General features: G+C 43.6%; 1 protein-coding gene across 2 annotated transcripts; it reads left to right on the forward strand.

The window, feature by feature from the left end:
- The first annotated feature begins 2,150 nt into the window (after window positions 1–2,150).
- On the forward strand, window positions 2,151–15,324 carry eva1ba (eva-1 homolog Ba (C. elegans)). 2 transcript variants are annotated; one of them, XM_062398896.1, is made up of 5 exons: window positions 2,151–2,393; window positions 12,144–12,240; window positions 12,364–12,511; window positions 13,926–14,020; window positions 14,105–15,324. In XM_062398896.1, exons 4-5 carry the CDS (start codon window positions 13,954–13,956, stop codon window positions 14,542–14,544), a joined length of 507 nt encoding a protein of 168 aa, XP_062254880.1. In that variant the 5' UTR covers window positions 2,151–2,393; window positions 12,144–12,240; window positions 12,364–12,511; window positions 13,926–13,953; the 3' UTR covers window positions 14,545–15,324. The 2 variants fall into 2 exon arrangements, with proteins under 2 accessions (XP_062254880.1, XP_062254879.1); XM_062398895.1 differs by lacking the exon at window positions 12,144–12,240.
- Window positions 15,325–19,494: the final 4,170 nt, after the last annotated feature.

A 19,494-nucleotide genomic window follows, 5' to 3' on the forward strand; every position in this document is an offset into this window, starting at 1 on the left:
TGCCCTGTAATTAGCCTGCCCTTGATTCTCTCTTAGCCCCGTTTAAACCTCTTCTTCGCTCACTTGCCTTTTCTCTCCTCTTGTCTTTTCTCTCTCCTGCCCCTAACTCATCCGCCCTCCTCAGACCAAACTTGTGCTGGAGTGTAAATCAGCCCCGGGGACAGGTGGACATCTGCCAGCCATGAGGAGATCCAGGCAGGAATGTGATGGAGCTCAGAGAAACATTTAAATCCTGGCACTGACGAAGGGGACTGAGCTTTTCCCCCCAAAAAACCCTGTTCCATCCCCTACACCTCCTCCAACTCCTCCACCTCGATGGAGTTGACAGTTGCTGTTGATGCCTTCTGCTTTGCTTTTTTGTTTTGTTTGAATCCATGACTGTATCCATGATAGGATGAAGTTGGAATTTGAGGAAAAAAGCATGTGGGCGGACGTTTGATTTGGATTGATGTGCCTGAAAACCCTGTGGGTGCGATATGCAATGAAATTTCAACCGGAGTGAGTCTACGTGACATGAATTTCGTGGCTGCAGCTCAGGTTGGCGGGCGGGTTAATGAGTGAAATATGTGGGAATAAGAGCAAGATGTTCTTTCGAGCCCCAGCAGGGTGTAGCACAATAACAGCTCTGCTCGGATGGTGACCCTCTGGAAGAATAAAATGAACTCCTGATTTCATCGCCCTCAGCTTTTCTTCCCTTCTTTATCCCCATGAGGAGTCGCAGCAACCTTAATGAAAAGAGTCCTCATGCCTTTCGGAGCGTCTGGCTTTAATATAAATTTGGTCAAGACGACGCTCTGTGTCCATGACCACCGGGATGGCTCGCAGCTCTTACAGTTGAGGAAATGTGTTGCCAGTAAAACGGAATATGACCAAATATGAGATCAGTGCGTGTGTTGCCTCGGTCGTGCTGGTGATCGCTGATGTTATTGCATTGGAAAAGTTGTTTCTGCATGTGGCTCACAGCTATTACTCCTTCAATGTGGGAGTTGACTACATATTTACCATGTTCTATGTGGCCACTGTCACCATAACTCCCACTGTAGTTATGGAAGGAAGTTGACTCCTGTACTGACTCCTGGAGTTTGTGTTTATTGTGAGCATCAATATATGAATGAGACATTATTAACCAGAATGGCCCTGAGTAGAGCCCATACCTCCACTAATGCCCAACATTCCCCTTAAAGCCGATCAAGCGGCAACAAATTAAACTCATCTGTCCCATAAATATGACTGATTTTTCTCATCAAGATCAATGAATTTATCTCCTGGGAAATATGTGTAAAAAGTCCCAAAACATCCTATCTCATAAGGGTTAACGAATCAGGATCTGCCCCCTGATTTCTTGACTAGTTAAGTTCCAGAAAGTCAATACATCCCAAAATAGTCCGGCACCTGAACACCTGTGATTAGCTGTTTGCCGCAGTTTCCAGTCGGTAAGCTACAGATAATCAAAAAGCTTGCTGGCACAGGTTTCGCAGGTTAGAGCGGGTCAACGTGCTTCACAGCTGACAGGTGAGCTGAAAATAAAATCATGAAATACTGATTTCAGATTTCAACGGCATGAATAACAATGAAAAAGAATAAAGAAAAAAGTAAAAACACATTTTCACCAAGTGTGTTGAACTAGATGGACACAAAGTTGCCTCTTTGTTGTTGTTTTTCTCGTGACACTGGACTGTGCATGGAAAAACTTAGCTAATTTCCCTGGAGTTGCTTTCAGTCAGTTTCCTTAACAACAGAGGGAAAGCTCCCCCCCGCCCCCCCCCCACACACACACAAAGTAGACACAGTACACACACTCAGCCCCTACTTCCCTCCCTCCTCTCTTGCCCTTTTTAGGCTGTTCCTCTTTTTTTGCCCTCCTTCATCTGAAAAAGGGGGGATAGTATGACAGCTTTTCCTGCTTCATGTGGATTGGAGCCGGGAGGGAGAAAACTCGGTTACTCACTCCGTCTCCAACTTTGAGAGGAAGTTACCACCTCTTCCCCAGACGCTGCACACACACACACACACACACACACACACACACACACACACACACACACACACACACACACACACACACACACACACACACACACACACACACACACACACACACACACACACACACACACACACACACACACACACACACACACACACACACACACACACACACACACACACACACACACACTCCCCCCCCACACACACACACACTCTGTCTTCGGGACTTGACCACAGCAGCAACCGAGAATCAACAGAAACAGTCAGGACTGCTCGTGATGCCGTGTGTTTTTGAATGTGGAGGGAAAAGAAGGCTGAGATCTGCAGTTGCCTGAGGTTTTTTTCCCCGTTTGGACTGAACGGTTGTAGAAGGACGTGTTTTGTTTTTTCCTCAGCACTGACCGGTGAGTTTGACAGTTCATTATACAGTGTGGACAGTGACATATGGAAACATCAGAGCTTTTCTGTACAGCTGCTTTAACAACATCTGGAGTTTTCTGGAGCATAGACAGTCTGAAGTTTCACTGTGTTGCATCTTATGTGAATTAAAACTTGGCAGGCTTGTCTCGAGGGGCGTGTGATTGGGAAAAAAAACATGTGCTCTAAAGTTGGATATAACTGGTTTCCATCACAGCAACTCAACATAGTTTTTATAACAACACCTTTATAAAGCTGTTTTTCACATGATGCTGACTTTATTTTTATAAATTTGTTTGTTAAAATGAGCTAAATTAAATTTGTATCCCCATTTGTATGTTTTTGTTGGAATCAGCCCAGATCAGTGTCAATGCATCGCGGTGTAAATGTGTGTTTCCAGCAAGAGGAGCTGATGCTGCACTTAGAACCGAGGCTTTCCTGTGCAGCTGCACATTATTCACTAACCTTGTGCTGATGAATTAGTTGTCACCTTTCAACAATCAAAGCAAACATCCTGTTGCTCTTTGTATTTTTTGTTTGTGAGGTCAGAAAGCGCAGACGTCATATAATCAGAGAGGTGAGAGACAGAGGAGGTTGTGCACATGCTACATATGGCTCAGTTTCTTTCTGTTAAACACGTCCACTGAAACATTCATGCAACAACCGTTAACCAAATGCTTTGGCTCTGTCAGCTCCCTCCCATGGGTTGCACCTCTTATCGGGAGAAAGCGAGGTGAGGGTGGAGGCTGGTCTGGGCTCGGTTGCTCTCAGGGGTCTCCTTTTAATTTATCTGATCTGAATTAGCAGGCAGCACTTAAGCTGTGCCTCCTCCAGTCGATCAGATAACCCTCCATAGTGTGAATGCTTACTGCAGCTAAGTAACCCCCCTTCGGGGCGTCAAGGCTGGAAAGAGTTGACTCCTGCGTGACCTCTCCAGGCCAGCAGACCTTTTTTTTTTCTTCCCCAAAACCCCACTGACTCACTTATCAGTCGACCTGTCTTATCTGTCCCGGGGATGGTTGTTAACTTATTCTAAATGTGCCCGCGGGTCAGGGGTCAGACTCTGATTTGAAGAGCCTGTCTAAACTCCCAGGGCACCAATCGGTTTTCAGGGAGATACAGAAAGTTTCAGGCCACACACAGTCAGGATGACCCCACAGCATCACAGGAAACAAAGCTGGAAATGGGTTAAGGATAATCAATAATTCTTCTTTTTCATGTGTAGCACAGAAATAATCAACAAGACATATCCTCTTAAAGATGGAAACAGGGACATGTGATGCTTCCATGTTGGATCAAACTCTCGCAGACGATGTTTCATCTCATAACAATGTTTTCTTTGTTCCTGCCAAACCTGTATTGTTATCACCAAACAGTCCCAGTGGAGGTCCTGCTCTAGTCACCTGGGCGGAGTGGTTCCTTTAATTTTCTGTTGCTCATTTAGAGCAGAGCCTGGGGAGAGAATTATTCCACTAAAAATATGTTCGAATTGTGCAAATTGCATCAATAACAATAACAACAACATCGTAATTTGCAGTTGAGGGTTCAGTGATAAGCTCATAGTGTACATAAACATAGAGTAGATAATGGGTCTCTTATGTCCCAGTATAACTTGGACATGCAGATAGTTTGTTTCCAGGTGGGCAGGTCCTGTGTTGTAGCTCTGTGCAACAGTAAATGTCAAACATATGGTGAAGCTTCAACATGCATTAACTAAAATGAGTCATGATGCAGCTCTGCTTCATTTCCACTCTCTGTTCTCTGACTCTTCAGGGATAAACCTGAACATAACTTGACTTTAGTTTAACCCGGCCACTACATTTACTTCATTATTGTACTTTAGAACATACATTTTCATGGATTTATACTATTTACTCCTCTACAATGATTTACAATGATTTGCATGACATGGTCACATAGGTTGTTATTTGTATTTTTAGAAGTAAGCAACAATAAGATAGGAATTTGCCCACTGAGCCAATCAGAACGGGCAGGTAACATTAGACCCCGCCTCTTGAAGCATCACCAGCATCACTGTTGAAAAAACACAACTGAAGGCACATACTTTGTTCGTACTTTAACTGAAGTAAAACGTTTGAATACTTCCCCCACCTCTGCACAATTGTAGGGCACCAGTTGCACTCTTTCACACTCCAGCAGTTAGTGAAGCTCTTGTGTAAACCTCATCTTAATCGCCCTGTGATTTTAACTCTACTCTGTGCTTCCACAAATGTATATATAGCCATCAGAAACACACTGAGAAGAGGACTTTAATAAGGCTTGAAATGCATAAAGGATTTCATGGCTCATGTTTAAGAAATGACATGGGGTCATAAGTGTCGGCCCGATCAGCTGATCGTCAGCTGACGTCATTGAACACCAGCTATACACCCCTCAGCACAGTGGTCCATCCAAACTGAGAATTATTGCTGCTGCTGATTTGCTGTGGCTCCTGTTAACCACTAATTTCGCAAGTAATAGGTGATTTATTAGTTAAAATTGTATCGTTTTCTGTAGTAGTCTTGGTTTTTACACACCGTAAATTTGTGTCTCATTGACACCATGGCGGAAAATTTTTTTAAAACTCATCTTTGCTCCTTGCACTACCATGTAGCTGCTGGTTTTGATCAACGCCCTTTTCAAACGTTCATAAATACACAGTGGTAAGATGATCTTATGGGGGGAAATTATACTGTGGAACATGAAAAAATGAATCACTGCACATCTAACAGTGCTTCCCTTGTGTAACTTGTGGGTCAAAGCTGTTTAACATGCTTGTCCACTGGGGTTTGACTGAGCCTACACGGTGCAACCAACCTTTACTTTCACTGCACAAACACAGTTACTGTCACAAAATTTCCAACCCCACCCCTCCAAATCTCGCAGAGCTGCATCAATTGGACGGACCCAATCATGAGAAGGGCAAGCACGTGTTTTGTGTCACAGAGAAATCCGTAGGCTCCGTGTGATTGGTACAGTGTGTGGAGCCGGCCTGCTGCTGGACGGGGGCCAGGATCGATGAAACGAGTGAGATCATCGCTCTATTTCTGGAGCTCGGAGTTTGTGTTGAGCGAACTTTAGAGGAATGTTCATGTGAATCAACTCCAACATAAAGAAACATACACAGACAAGCAGCAGCTGTCATCATGGAGTCGCATACTGTGCACACATGCACAAATAAACCCTTTCAGCAAACACACACACACACACACACACACAGCGTGGGTTGCATGATGCTTCCTGCTTCCACGGACTTCGCCTGATTTGCTTGATTGCCACTGAGATAATCTCAGTAAGAAGATAGTACGTGGGATATCTACTCTTCATTTACATAGTAAAGCATTCGGGCTCTGACTCACATCAGGAACACATCTGGGTGCGTTTAACCACTTGGCCTAACCCCCCAGCTCACTCCCATACCTCCATTACCCTCCCATTACCTGCCATAGCCCCGCAAATATGTTCTTCACGGGACAAGCAGCGCACTGTGGTTCCCTTTTGATGACACAAGGATACTTTGGGATTTTTTCGGGCCAGGGCTGCAGTGACTCTGAAGGGACCTGGTGCCATGTTGGCTCTGCATCGATCTGATACTGATATCGGGTATTGACTCAAATTGCTGGATCTGTGACAAAGGGTCTATCTATGTGGCTGATCTATTCAATTCAAATCTATGTTGTTGTATTTTTGCATCAGCGTGCACATGCTATGTCATGTGTCAGTACATTTTGCCTGAAGGAGAGTTAGCGGCGCAGAGGGAGCTGAACACAAAGAGTCAGCAGGTTGGAGGTATTTATTGCAGCTTGCAGCTATACGGCTCCACACATGAAGCGTACAGATTATTAATTGAACACCGGTGCAGCGGTTTGCACTCCCAGCAGGAGGCTTCCCAGCATGAATCCCAGCTTGGCAAGAGTCTTTGGACTTTACGTGTTCTCCCTGTGCCTGTCTTGCGTTTTTCCTTGAAGTACTCTGACTTTCTTCCTGGGTCTTTTCGATCATGACGTAGCCTTCACTGATTTGTGGATAATCAATTACAAGAATTGATGTTCAGTTAAATTCTGCCTTTTACAATGATGCAACTGCTCACATGCGTATGAGGCAAGCTGTGGCTCATGTGGACAGAGATCATATTGGTTTGAAAATGCAGTTTTTAAACGAAAACATGGATATAGCTGTAGATGTAGATGTAGCCTTTAAATTGTCCGTAGGTAAGAATATGACTGTAAGTGGTGTCTCTGCATATTGACCATATGATCCACCTGCAGCAGTGGCAGTAGGTTTGAGTTTGTGGATCACAGTTCTTTCGTCCTGTATCATGATATTGTGTTTATTTCTCAGTTTCAGTCTTGTGTTCGGAATGCTATGACTCATGTCTGTTATAACTGGTCTCTTGTTGAAAAGTCTAATGTCTAACATCTATTAATCAGTGCCCAACACTGGCCGACTCTACGGTTTGATCCTCTTGGCAAAGGTTGTCGTCATCGAAAGAAAAGCCGCTGTTCATTGGCCCCATTTGGAATAAAGAGCACTTCAACACTTGAGAAAAACAAAGCTTTCTTTCACACAAAGCATATTCAAGAACGTTTTCACAAGATTGAATCATCTAACGGAGCAAACACCTCTCAAGTTGAATGGTGCACAAACAGCATGGGTTTATTTCCAGTAAAGTGGAAACTTGATAAAAGTTGGGCAAGTTCTGACTGAAGCTGTTTGTCCCATGCAGCTGAAATAGGTTTTCACCAGCAGGGGGTGTTAAAATCGTGTTGAGTCAATATGTAAAAGTCGGCAGTGTGTTTTCTCTGAAGTGCTTATCACTTACTTGCTCTGGAGCTTTTGAACGTAATTTGCATAGTTGTCATTTCATTGTAGAAATGTTAACTTTCAGTGAGTCAAACCCGTAGGATTTCTCATTCACTTTGGCTCAACAACTTAGGTTTAGAATTTGTTCTTGATCCTATAAACAGCCCTAACGACACTATCTGCACACAAGGACTTCTAACTTGTTTGTTCTGGAGCATCTGGCCGCATCTCACAGTCTTCATCAGCTGATGCTGTTTGAACATCTTTATTTCCACTACAAAACACGCTTCCAAGCCAAGACGCGTCTGTAGCCTTGTAATTGAGAGATATGAAGAGCGCGTCCAAACTTTGGCTCAAGCTCGGCACAAAAGCTGAGCTAAATCACACCAGAGATTTCTCACATTTACTTTACCCTCGCCTTCACACTGTGTTGTCATTTTTCTATGAATTTTGCATCCATTCGAGTGGGTACAGTAAAAACAAAAAGGCAGAAATTGAAGACTGGAAGCGAGATTTATACGACATGCAACAAAGACCTCCATCCAGAACCAAACCAGAGTCTTTGCTGCTCTACAGATTGTGTCCTAACCGCTAGTCCAACAAAATGCCATACAACACTCTTTGGTGGTATTCATTACACACAGGGAAATGTGGCTACGCTTTGTGCTAACTGTCGTGTGTTTTATTTTCTGTAGCCTGTTTATCTCTATTAAATGATTTACGATCTCCCCCTATAGAAGATGCGGAGACTTCTCCATCCTTTGATCGTAGCCTCTTTGATGTGGTGCATGAGGCACCGTCAGACCTCGCTTCTGCCATAGCTCCCAAAAACCCACATGGGGTTGTTTCTAAATATCCTAGTCCATTGTCCATTACTCTATACAGATATTATACTCACTAGAGGGCAAATCTCCACCAAGGCTTAACATTCATCTTAAATTCCATCAAGCTGCACCAAGTTTCAACCTCAGAGATAGTTCCATAAATGTGCCTGATTTCTCTCGTTAAGCTTCATAACTATTCTCTGGATATGACCCCTGATATATTGAAGCCTGCCAACAATTTTTGGGGGAAATCCATTTAGAAGTTTTTGTGTAGTCTTGCTCGTAAACAAACAAACACAAACCAACCGACAACTAGAAGTGCTCTCAGTAAAGCGCATATCTCCACCAAAGCTCAACCATCCCCTTATGAAACTACATTGAAATTAACAGAACTCTGGATTTTTATTCGGATCTGCACCAAATTGCTCATGAATCTCAGTCCCCTTGATTTCCAGATCCATGAATTCCATGAAATTAACGAAAGTGTAAAAGAAACGGGATCAACCTCAATTTCCCCGTCCTTGTAGCTTCCACATCCCTGTCCTGTCTCCAGATGCAACCAGCTTCCTCTCAATGGGAGACGCCGGCCGGCCTTGATGAGGGGGAAGCAGCACCGACAGTCGGCACAGCTTGAATCCCAAAGATGTCAAGAGGAACTGGGACGATACGCACTCTTACTTTCCCCCAGCAAACAAAATCTCCCTGTGGCTTCCACCAGAAATTACCTCCCCCCCCCGTGGAGCTTCATGAGCGCTTTCGCAGACTCACAGATCTCGGGCTGGACGGTGTTTCTGTTTACCGAGGGGAAAGTGGGGAGAGCTTGCAGATCCATTACGTCTTCGGACTTGGACACCGCTCTCGTGCTTGATTACAGGAGTGTGACAAACGGCCTGTGGAGAAATCCGGCCGATATTTTTGCGATACAGTTTCAAGATTCCTTGGCAGTTTGTAGGAAGCCGTTAACCTTCCATAGACGACCGAGGGGATTTATTCTGGATGGAGAGAATAGCCGAGCCAGGACTGAGCTCTGATTTCTGTATATTTTTTTAAGAGAACCACGCAGCGTTTCAGAATGTGCTCCACAAGCTGAAAATAAATGCATAAGTTCAATAGATTTCCCAGATTGGTTTGTGTGAAGCTGTGTATCATGAAGTCCAGACGGATACATTTGTTTCAGTAGCAGCCTCAAAGTCAAAACAGCAACTTATTTAATGAAGATAATTTAAGAGCACTATGTAAGATGCTTTCAATTATTTTGGTGGCTCATGATATCCGTTACTACAGCGAGGGCTGTGTGTGGACTCGAGGTTTAAAAACAATGAAATGGGATTGTGCTGGAGCCCGGTTATTTTCATTCTGTGGAGCTGCGTCGCAGGCGAACCACAGACAGACCCGTCCACTGTGCCAGCAATTGTGGCGGCCGCAGACAAAGTCAAGGTATTGGAAATATTTCTTCCCCCCCTGCGGATCGGCGTGTGTCGCAGACAATGAGGAAATAACACTGACTCGCTCCCCCCGTGTGATCTGACCTTTTCATCTTCCTCGTATGAATCAAATGTGGCTTGACGCTCTGAATGAACTCCTTTGATTCCGAGAGGAGTGTTGTGGTTGGACGGTTTATGAAACAAATATCTGGGGGACAAACTTTTACATGAGAGGTCTGCACATGTAAGGAGGCACCCGATAAATCTGCCAGTGGACGTCAATGTGCATCAGATTGCTCAGTCATTCTGTCGGGAACTTATCTCAAGACAATGGAGGTGATGCTGGAGGAAGGCTTCGACCTGGATGTTGTCCCCTGCGGAAAAGGGACAAACCCTGTGGGAAGGAAGAGCCATTGTGGTCATCTCCAAGTGAAGGGCTCCCAGAAATACCCCAGTGCATGACAGCTCAGAGGTTTTCTTCCACTCAGCTCCCTGCAACCAAACCAAAGCAAACAGTGCGAAGTTGGAAATAGTGTCTGACCTCCTCTCAGGCCACAACAGTGCAGCATCACTGTGTTTATGCTGGCTTCTGAGTAACAGCACATTCACTTTCTTTCAGAAATAGATCATTGCTGAGACTTTGGGGAAATTGCTGAGCTGGTTGCAACCTCTATTGTTACTGACGCCAAGCAGGTTATGTTTTTGCCTCGATCTGTTGGTTTGTTTGTTTGTGAGAAAGATTACGCAAAACGGATCTTCACGGAACTTGACTTTTTTTTGTATTGGTTTTCCCAGGGAATATATACAATTGGGATATGTGTTTGTGTGTGTGGAATTTGAAGTGACCTGATTTAAGGGGACTTTTGGGCTCTGCTGGGTGCCGTGATTATAAAGTCCAATAAGGTGATTATGTTTTCCCTCCTGTATGATTATTTATCAAGCAGCAGCATGTGAGGAGTCAAGATGGGTGAGTGTTTGACCTCATGGTTTGTGGACAGGACTGAGCTAATGATAAACTAGCGGGGACAAAAAAAAGGACTAAACATTAACATCACAGGAGCTCAGATGTGGCACAAGGACACGTGCTCACATTTCAACTGTCTGTGTTGTTAGTAGTTTGGTTTGGTTTAGGAGACCTTACACGAGAACTGCCGTTATTTTGATTCATAATATTAAGTTAGTTTTAGTTTATGATAACACTTAAGTTTGAGTAATAGATGGTAGGACAAAGTGACACCACAGATTTTTACATGATGATGAAAGTTTTCTTTTGGCTGAACACGGACATCTGCAATCCAAAAGCCAATTGGGTCAGCATGGAGAGAATGACTGAGAGTTGAGTCATGGATTGTACGGAGCTGGCGAGGAGAGGGTCTGTTAATAATTTCCTTCTCGGGGTGAAACAAAAAACACAACAAAACAACACGGCAGGATAATTAGTGTTTAGATGGGCTTTACACAGCTCTCCAGTCGACATTAAGCAGCAGTTACAGATGCCAGAGTCCTGATGAAGCTCAGGTTTGCTGCATTCCCGTGTGAGATGAGGCGGTTCACGTTCTGTACGTGGCCAATCGTTAGCTCTGACCTTGGCTCAGAGAGCGACTGTAGTCATCTGAGCCGCTCACTTTATTACCCTTGAGACAAAAACAAAACAGCTCATTGAAAGCCCATGTTCTTCAGCTCTGCTTGGATAATGATGAATAGATTCCATTAAGAGGAGAGGGGGGGGGGATTAGACTCTGTGGGAGGGAGGAGATGAACTTGCTCATAATTGAAAAGAAAAGGAAGGAAGCTCGACAGGAAGACACCGCGTAGGTCCATCCCTACGGTGGTGAGCAGAAACAAAAGGCCCATCGTCTCGCTCCCAGTGGGGACAGAGGGGGTGGCCTGGACAACGTGTTGCCATAGTGAGCGCCCTGTCACTTGGCCCCCCGAGCGCTGTCTCGGTCCGGCGCTGCACAGTGTACACAGGATCTGCCAAGAGTCAGCGAGATCAAAATCTGCCCTGAAAAAGCACAGAGGCTCTGCAAATCCAACTGCAGCTGGCGGAGGAGCTTTTTCCCTTAAACATCCCAAACCTCACAGCTTTGCATTTTTGAACAGACCTGGATGGGCCCAGCTATAGCACATAAAGCACCAACCCCCCAGCAGGTTATAGGGCTTTTATTGCCCTTTATAGAAAAGAGATTCAGGAGGCTTGGTAGATTGTTGTGGTTTGATTCGCAAGAAATGTGGAGGACTCTGCATTGCAGCCAAACATCGCACGGTTTAAAGTGAGCAGACTATTTTTCTAATATAAAATGAATTTAACGAAAAATATGCCTGCATAATGAAAAGCACCCTGTTCAGGCTGGGATGGCACAGAGCAGCTGCTCATATAACATCAGTCCAACAGCTGGCTCACTGCATGTGAGGCCTTTAAACCATTAAGATATATTATTAACTGTTTTTAGTGTCTAGCATAGACTGTAAATAAGATGGTTAAATAAATTACAACCTCCTGGAAAACACCAGAGTATGTTGCACTGTCACTGAAAGTTTTTGGTGATCACTGATTTGAGCAAGTGACTATGCCCAAGCCCGAAAGCAAGGATTCTGCTGATTACTTTTAATTCCAGGTTGATTATAAAGATTCTAGTTTGCTTTGCCTCTTTCAGACAGCTCTCACATTCCTGTGTCTCCTCAGCCTCTCTGCATTTTACAGTTGAACCTCTGCCTCTAGTCTCTTGCTGGACTGTGTATCCTGCAGCGGGCCTGTCGCTGTTTGCATTGCAGACACCTCAGTGAGTTTGGTCCTAATGAGGCCTGACGTCTGTATTTGTGTGGGTGACTCTCTCTCTTACTCTCTCTCTCTCTCTCTTTCTCTCCCTCCCTCTCTATGTGTGTGTGTGTCCCTCTTGTCTCAGGGTTGCCAAATGAACTGTTTAGCTTGAGGACCAAAGATCACGGGCCCTGATCCAACAGCGAGGACAGAGAGAGGAGCTTGATCATTTCCAACTTCTCGTTACAACATGAGCTGGGACTGAGCGTGTGCGCCAAAGTTTGATTTTTTCGGTAAGTTTGATTTTCTATCTGCGCCTCACTTTGTGTTTTACTTCTGCTTTCACAGGAGAGCATCTGCCGTGTTTAAAAGTTTGTTAGTGGAGCAACACGACATATGGTTTACACGTGTGGTTTTTTTATGCTGGAATTTTACTGAAGGCTGCATCAACAAATAAGCACAAAAGCTACATAAGTCAACGAGGTATTCCCATCAGGATGGAGCTCAGGCACAGGGATTAACAGTGGGCGTAATTTGGAGATAAATGCAAACACAAACATGTGGTTTGTGCAATTTGAGGACCTCCATATGATCCGTGTGAAGGCACAGTGACATGTGGTTCGACTTAAGAGAGCAGTGCACACAGGTTGGAATTGGACGGCTACGGAGCTCGACATCGTTTTCACATTTTTACCACAACACGAAGGGGAACATTAACAGGGAAGATTAAAGCCACCTTTATTTTTGATCTGGTCTCTCTGCTATCCCCTCACTTCTGTGCCTCGTGGTGCAACACCATGATGTCATCAAGCCGGGGAGGTGGAAATTGTTGACGAACTGGCAAAGTGGAGGAGAAAAGCCAGAGTCAGCAGGAAAGGGGTGAGCGTGGTGAAGGAGGTGAAGGTTACCAGAGGAAATACAGAGAGACCCAACAGTACAACATGAACCTGGAATTAAATACAGGCAAATCCAATAAATGTTTTGTTTCAGATGATACACAGACCCGCTTCTCCTGGAGAGAAAGGCTACCAAGTGAGGAGGTAGCATGAAGGTAACAGGATCCGGGTAATTGCGGAAAACAGACTTGAGCGGAGAATGAACATGAACTCTTGTATCTGCTGCAAAGCTTCAACGGGTTTCACTTAAATAAAGAACTTCCTCGGGAGTGTCAAGAGTCACTGCTATACACAGGAACAGCTAAAAACACACGATAGGGCTCCTCAGACTGACAGGAAGCCAGGAGGAGTGACATCTTAAATGTCAAGGACACCGTGTCCATAGACTGCAAGGAAGGCAGCAATATTGCACTGGCCGTTGTCCTCCGAGCTTTTAGAAAACTGATGGGCTGGGAAGAGTCCTTCGTGGGTACTTGGAAAAATGGCTCCTGACCTCCTTTATAGAGGGGCTTCAAGATGCTGGGAGAATGGAAGAGGCACAGCGCCATGTGCCAAATGCATTATGATGATCCCAGATGAAGCCAGTACTTAAGGAGGACACAGAGGAGCTTTTTTCGGACACTTGGAGGCCTCATCCCACCCACCCTGCTGCATATGAAGCGCTGCAGTGAGTGGGATTGACGTTTGAGCGCCGCGCTCAATGTAACACTGCAGGGTCACCTGACCTCAAGCATCTGGAAGAGCGTTAATCAGGTGTCTAGATGCATTAAAGCCAGATTTGACAGGGTGTGAAATGTGTGTCGTTTTACAGGTGTGAAGGAAACAACGTCAAGATCACCATGGATGTGAAGAAAAAAGAAATGGACCTGCTGAGCAACAGCATAGCAGCTTACGCACACATTAAAGGTAAGCTACAGCCCCAGACAAATCTGTTAGTGATGTATTACATTAAACTCTGTCTGATATTGTGTGTTTATGTCCCTTCCTTAGCAAACCCAGAGAGCTTCGGCCTTTACTTTGTGCTCGGAGTGTGTTTCGGCCTGGTGCTGACGCTCTGCCTCCTGGTCATCCGCATCTCCTGCAAGCCACGCACCAAAGTCGCCTCCTCCTCCTCCTCCACGCCGGAGAAAAAACAATTAAAAGGCATCAGCGGGGAGGATGAGGAGGAGGAGAGTGAGGATGAAGAAGACGAGGAAGGGGACGACGTCGAGGCACAAGTCCCTTTGCCCAGCACAGAAATCCCTGTGGGTAATCACAACAGCCAGTCGGACGGGACGCTGAGCGTGAACGTATTTACCTCAGCCGAAGAACTGGAGCGGGCGCAGCGGCTGGAGGAGAGGGAACGTATCATACGGGAGATCTGGAGGAACGGCCAACCTGATATCTTGGGGTCGGGGACAGGGACCATTGGACGAGTGCATTACTACTAAAAGGGCTGACAAGGGAGACGCAAGCTGCAAACTCTGTGGAGGAGTGGCACAGACCTTTGAGTTGGCCCAGTGTCCCTGAAGCCTGCACGACCGGAGAACTCATGTCAAGATACAAAAGGTCACACATCTGGAAACAGGATATACAACGATGTGCCACATTTTGATACAATTGGCTCGGACAGAGCTGAACTTTGAGATATTGCACTTCTTATTAAGCAAAGTTATTTTTAACAGACAACATGAACTTAAACCAAGAGATGTCTTTAATAACTGATTAGACCACACGGAAAAGAGGCCGAATGAATGTGGGACGCTTGAAGTATTAAACTGTTTGGCGCTTAAGCACAGTGATGCACACAACTAGGTTTATGTAGGCTAAGTGAAAAATAAGGACAATAAATGTACTGTATGTTGCAATGAAGATTATTTGTTTCGCAGTGTAAAGGAAAATAAAATATCATCGTTTGAACAAGCACATATCGATCAATTGTGGGGGTCAGATTATGAGTTAAAAACAATTAAAATTGGAGTCTTTAATTTATAAATGCATTTCATCTATGTCTTTGTTATCAGGGGTACTTCCACCACAGGAAATGACAGATTTAAAGTATTAAGCTGGGACAATTTACTGTTGTTTCTCTTCATAATGTCAGACAAATATACACCAGAGCTCTTCCTCTCCGTACCTTTGGGCCATGGATTTATAATCAAGTTTAAAAAAAAAAGGCCAAAAGTCTATTTTTTGTCAGTGTGGTTAATAAAAGGTTGTTTTTTTTGTCATTTTTTGTTTGTGCTCAATGTCTCTGTCTCTAAAGATTAAAGAAGAAAGAAGTTTTATAATAAAATTTCTAGAAACTCAACAACAGTCCTCCTGTCATATTAATGTGTGTCAGTCTCTGATGGAGTCAGAATTGTACGATGGCGTATCAGGCGCAGAATGAAGAAGAAAATAGCAGATTTCGAGATTAAAGTCAAAGTAATATAAGAATGAAGTTGTAATTTAATTAGGAAAAAAAACCTCATAATTTAATTTGAAAAGGGTCATAATAATTTGAGAAATAAAGTTTGAAATAACAAGCAAGGAGAGCTCGAGCTATCCAGAGTTCAACTCATTCTGGAGCCAAAACCTTGATTAGCAATCTCATTGTCTCTTGAGAAACCACAAAATCCCTTTGGATACAACAGATGTAAACAATGATGCACTCCACCACTACCAAATAATTCCTCCACCGCAGGAGAGGCATTTCCTCCAAGTCTGTGTCATTCTGTCTTTGGAACGGACTCATTTCTTGCTCAATCTTTTCAAAGTCCTGATACTTGTGATAATGTGGCGCTGTGTATTTGTTGAACCAATAACTTAGAATAGCCAAACATTTAGTTATCTATAGCCGATTTTCACCAGTCACAATTTGTTGACTTCATATTCATAATATTATGACATTTGGCTGTCAATATTACCATTTTATTCTTGTAATGTTGTGACTTTTTTCTTCAAATATTATGACTTTTAAGATTACCACTTTATTCACGTAACATTATGGCTTTTTTTCCTGTAAGATCACCACGTTTTTCTCGTAATATTAAGGAATCTTTCAAATTAATTTATGCTCGTTCTTCTTGTAAAGTTATGGCTTTTTGCTAGTAATTTAAGGCTTCTGATGTCTTAAAATGTCATCTCTGTACCGGATGGAACGCATGTGATTCGCCCCCTTTGAGAAAACGCGGCCAGTTGAGTCTGTCCTCACCTTCTCTCTCTCTCTCTCTCCTGCTGCTCCCATCGTTTCTCTCTTGTAGTTTAATCGAGACAAACTTCAACAATGTTGGTTTGATGAATTAAAAAAATCATCTTTGCGTCGCTTCGCTCGTCGGTGTCGCGGCTCCATTTTGGGCCGTCGTTCTCCAGGTGTCCTCAAACGCCTCCTCAAACCGGAAGTCAGAGTTTGAAGGGGCACCTGAGCAGCGGGGACCAGGACAGCATGCCACAGCTAAGTGCTAATTGTTCACCTGTGTAACATGGAGGATACGTCAACTCTACGTTATGTGCTCCACAGGGACTTATTAGCCACACTAGCAGTTGGTTGTTTCACCATTTTGGTTCAAACTCAAAGTCTGATATGTTGTTATTTCCATATCAGACTCACATGAACAACAAACTATTCATGTAAGTGGATAATGGTTGGTTTTATTAAACCTACATCTCTTTGTTCAGATAGTTGTCTACCTTCCCCATGATACAAATACATTATAATAATAATAATAATTATAATAATAATAATAATAATAATAATAATAATAGTACAAAAAGCCTAATGAATACAATAGACTGACCCTAGAACTAAGTCGGGCCCTTTTCCCATTCTGGTCTCTGGAGTTTAGCATTGTCGTAGAGAGTGAAATATCCTACGCACATTCATGGTGATTCAGATGATCCCAAACACTTCTGTGATACTTTGATTCTCCTTTTAGCACCAAGTTGCACGCTGCCATCTTATTGGATCTGAGTGAAATGTCTCGACATCTTTTGAGACATTAGACATTCATGTTCCCCGCAGGATGAATTGTAGTAACATTCGTTAAAACATTCTGGTGTCAGACCAAAAACTGGCCAAGCTAGTGTCAGTCCCGTCAGCCTCAGCTGTTGTGTTAAGTGCTAAATAACAAATGTTTGGAAATACACTAAACCAAGATGGTGACTGTTGTAAACACTGCAAAGCATCAGGATCAACATTGGCATTGTGAGCATAGAGTTGCTATTGCGGCTATAAACTATTGTTAGATTGTGTGTTTAAAGCTCTTGACCCTGCTGAGCTTTGGCATGCTGGAGTTTGCTGCTTGTACCTTTCTGCTCCAACCCCCGCTGGCTGAATCTGCTGACTGGCTTTATTTTCTTTCGGTGGTGTTCGGCTTGTGCAATGATTCTTTTAAGTAACACTTCATATGCATGTTTGAATATTATATGTGCTGGGCTCCATGGGTTTTGCGACGTCGTTTTATGTGTCTGATTCACCAATCCTCCTGATGTTGCACAGTGGCTTCAGGAATGTAAATGTGGCCGTGACCACAGCTCATTATTATGATTACTTACTTCTAATATTGGCTTCATACTAGTTATTCTCACATTTTTTTCATTTTACTTTAGTTATCTTGGAGAAATTCAGTTTGATTCCTACGTTTGTTACTATTTCTCTTTTATATCTGTCTTTCTTCCTTCAGTGGCTGCCTTGTTTTTCTTTATCCAAACGCTGATGCTGATCTCTGGCTGGTCACAACATTATTATTATTATTATTGCTGGATTATTTCTTGCTTGGAAATGCCTTGTTTAGTGGTGGCCAGACTAGTACCCGTCCCACAGAAAGAAGCTGCTCACCAAACAGCGCGTCCCCTTCGTTTGACTGCTGTGTCCTAGGATAGCCCACACATTGTAGATTCAACATAATAGTTGGTGTCAGGCGCTGCTTCTTATGTGGTTTTGGGGGGAGGCGGAAACTGCCTTTCTGACATCGGTGCATGCTCGCAGGGAGGGAAGAGGTCATTGCTTGTATGGCAAACATCAACTCTGTATTAGATTTGTTCCACTGCAATGACTGGAATATTTTTTCCCCTGCCAATAAAGACTTACAGAACATTGAGGAATGACCCGAATTGGACAAATGTTTATCCTGGACTTTATCAGAAGTCAATATTCAGCGGTTTGGTGATTTACGGAAAGTTAAGGAAGTATGAATTCTTGGCATCTCATTAAAGTGGTACTAAAGGGAGGTATCCTAAAAATACTCAACAGGATTTGGCATGTCGACATTCTTTCTGTTGGCCAACCTGGAGCTTGAATCTCTAGTCCATTCTTGTGGGCGACTGGTACGGCGTTACTTGGAGGAACGCCTCGGTTGGAGAGGAAAGCAAGCCAAGAACTTCTGGTATAGAGTCCTCCTCAAAGTTCACACTGTGCTGGAGGAGCAGACCGGGTTCAGGTTTGCCTTGGAGCCCGTTCTGTTTTCAGACAGAGCCCACACTGAAGTCTTCTCTGTTGAGGTCTTGGAAAACCCTCTCATGTGGTCGCAGGCTTCCAGAAGTCAGTGGCGCTGATGGTGTAGACTCTTTGAAGTAACTGTGTAATTATATTTGTTGAGAACCCTTGTGAACAGCATCCACCTCGAAATCACAAGACCAAAATATGTTTCACTAGAGCCCACCATCGACTATTTTCAGTAGACCTATGGTACTTATGACACAATACATCATTAAAATGAAGGGACCATCATCATGAAGGAAATCCAGTCAGGGTAAGCTATCAGTTCGGAGCCACACCACAGCGTGGGAAAGATGTCCACAAAGACAAGTATGATACAAACTGTAGGGCTGTCATTTGTGGTTCTTTGTGGCTAATTCCAGAAAACACCACTTCATAGATAATAATATAGCTACGTCCATGCTTTTTAACCTCCTTTAAATAGATAAATTATTAGTTTTTAAATGTCAAATGTAGAACATGAAGCACAGCATGTTATCCTAAAAAAAACTGTTAAAAGTGGTATACATGATTTCCTCTCGGTTAAAGGCTCCATATTAGATTTATATTTTTAACATGTGGAAGATGTATTACCGTTTTCCCTGAGGTCGTTCATATGATTTCTTTGACAGTGGTGAACTGTTCTTTCTCAGTTCAGCTCCTCCTTCACTATTTTCTAATTTTAACTCTGACCTCTGATCTCCAAAGCATTTTTCAACACTCCATTTTCAGTCGTCCCAGCAGTTCCCTCCTACTTATCTTAAATTTCTCCAATGTTAACAGTGAACTGTGTTGTCTATGACTGATAGCTCTACGTTTCTTCCAGGTTAGTCACACAAAGGGTGTATTATAATTAAGAAGAGTGTGAGTAGTGTAAGCGGCGTTCGTCATCACTGAGATTATTTAAGCTTTTTGGGGTCGTTGATTAAAAGAAATAAAATCT

Source organism: Platichthys flesus, chromosome 11 (genome assembly GCF_949316205.1).
Source record: "Platichthys flesus chromosome 11, fPlaFle2.1, whole genome shotgun sequence".
Classification (NCBI taxonomy): domain Eukaryota; kingdom Metazoa; phylum Chordata; class Actinopteri; order Pleuronectiformes; family Pleuronectidae; genus Platichthys; species Platichthys flesus.

Excerpts from the sequence above, each read along its gene's own strand:
- eva1ba (XM_062398896.1), top strand. The coding sequence starts at position 13,954 with ATGGATGTGAAGAAAAAAGAAATGGACCTGCTGAGCAACAGCATAGCA. Across the intron at positions 14,021-14,104 it reads AGCTTACGCACACATTAAAG|CAAACCCAGAGAGCTTCGGC; the intron begins GTAAGCTACAGC and ends TCCCTTCCTTAG.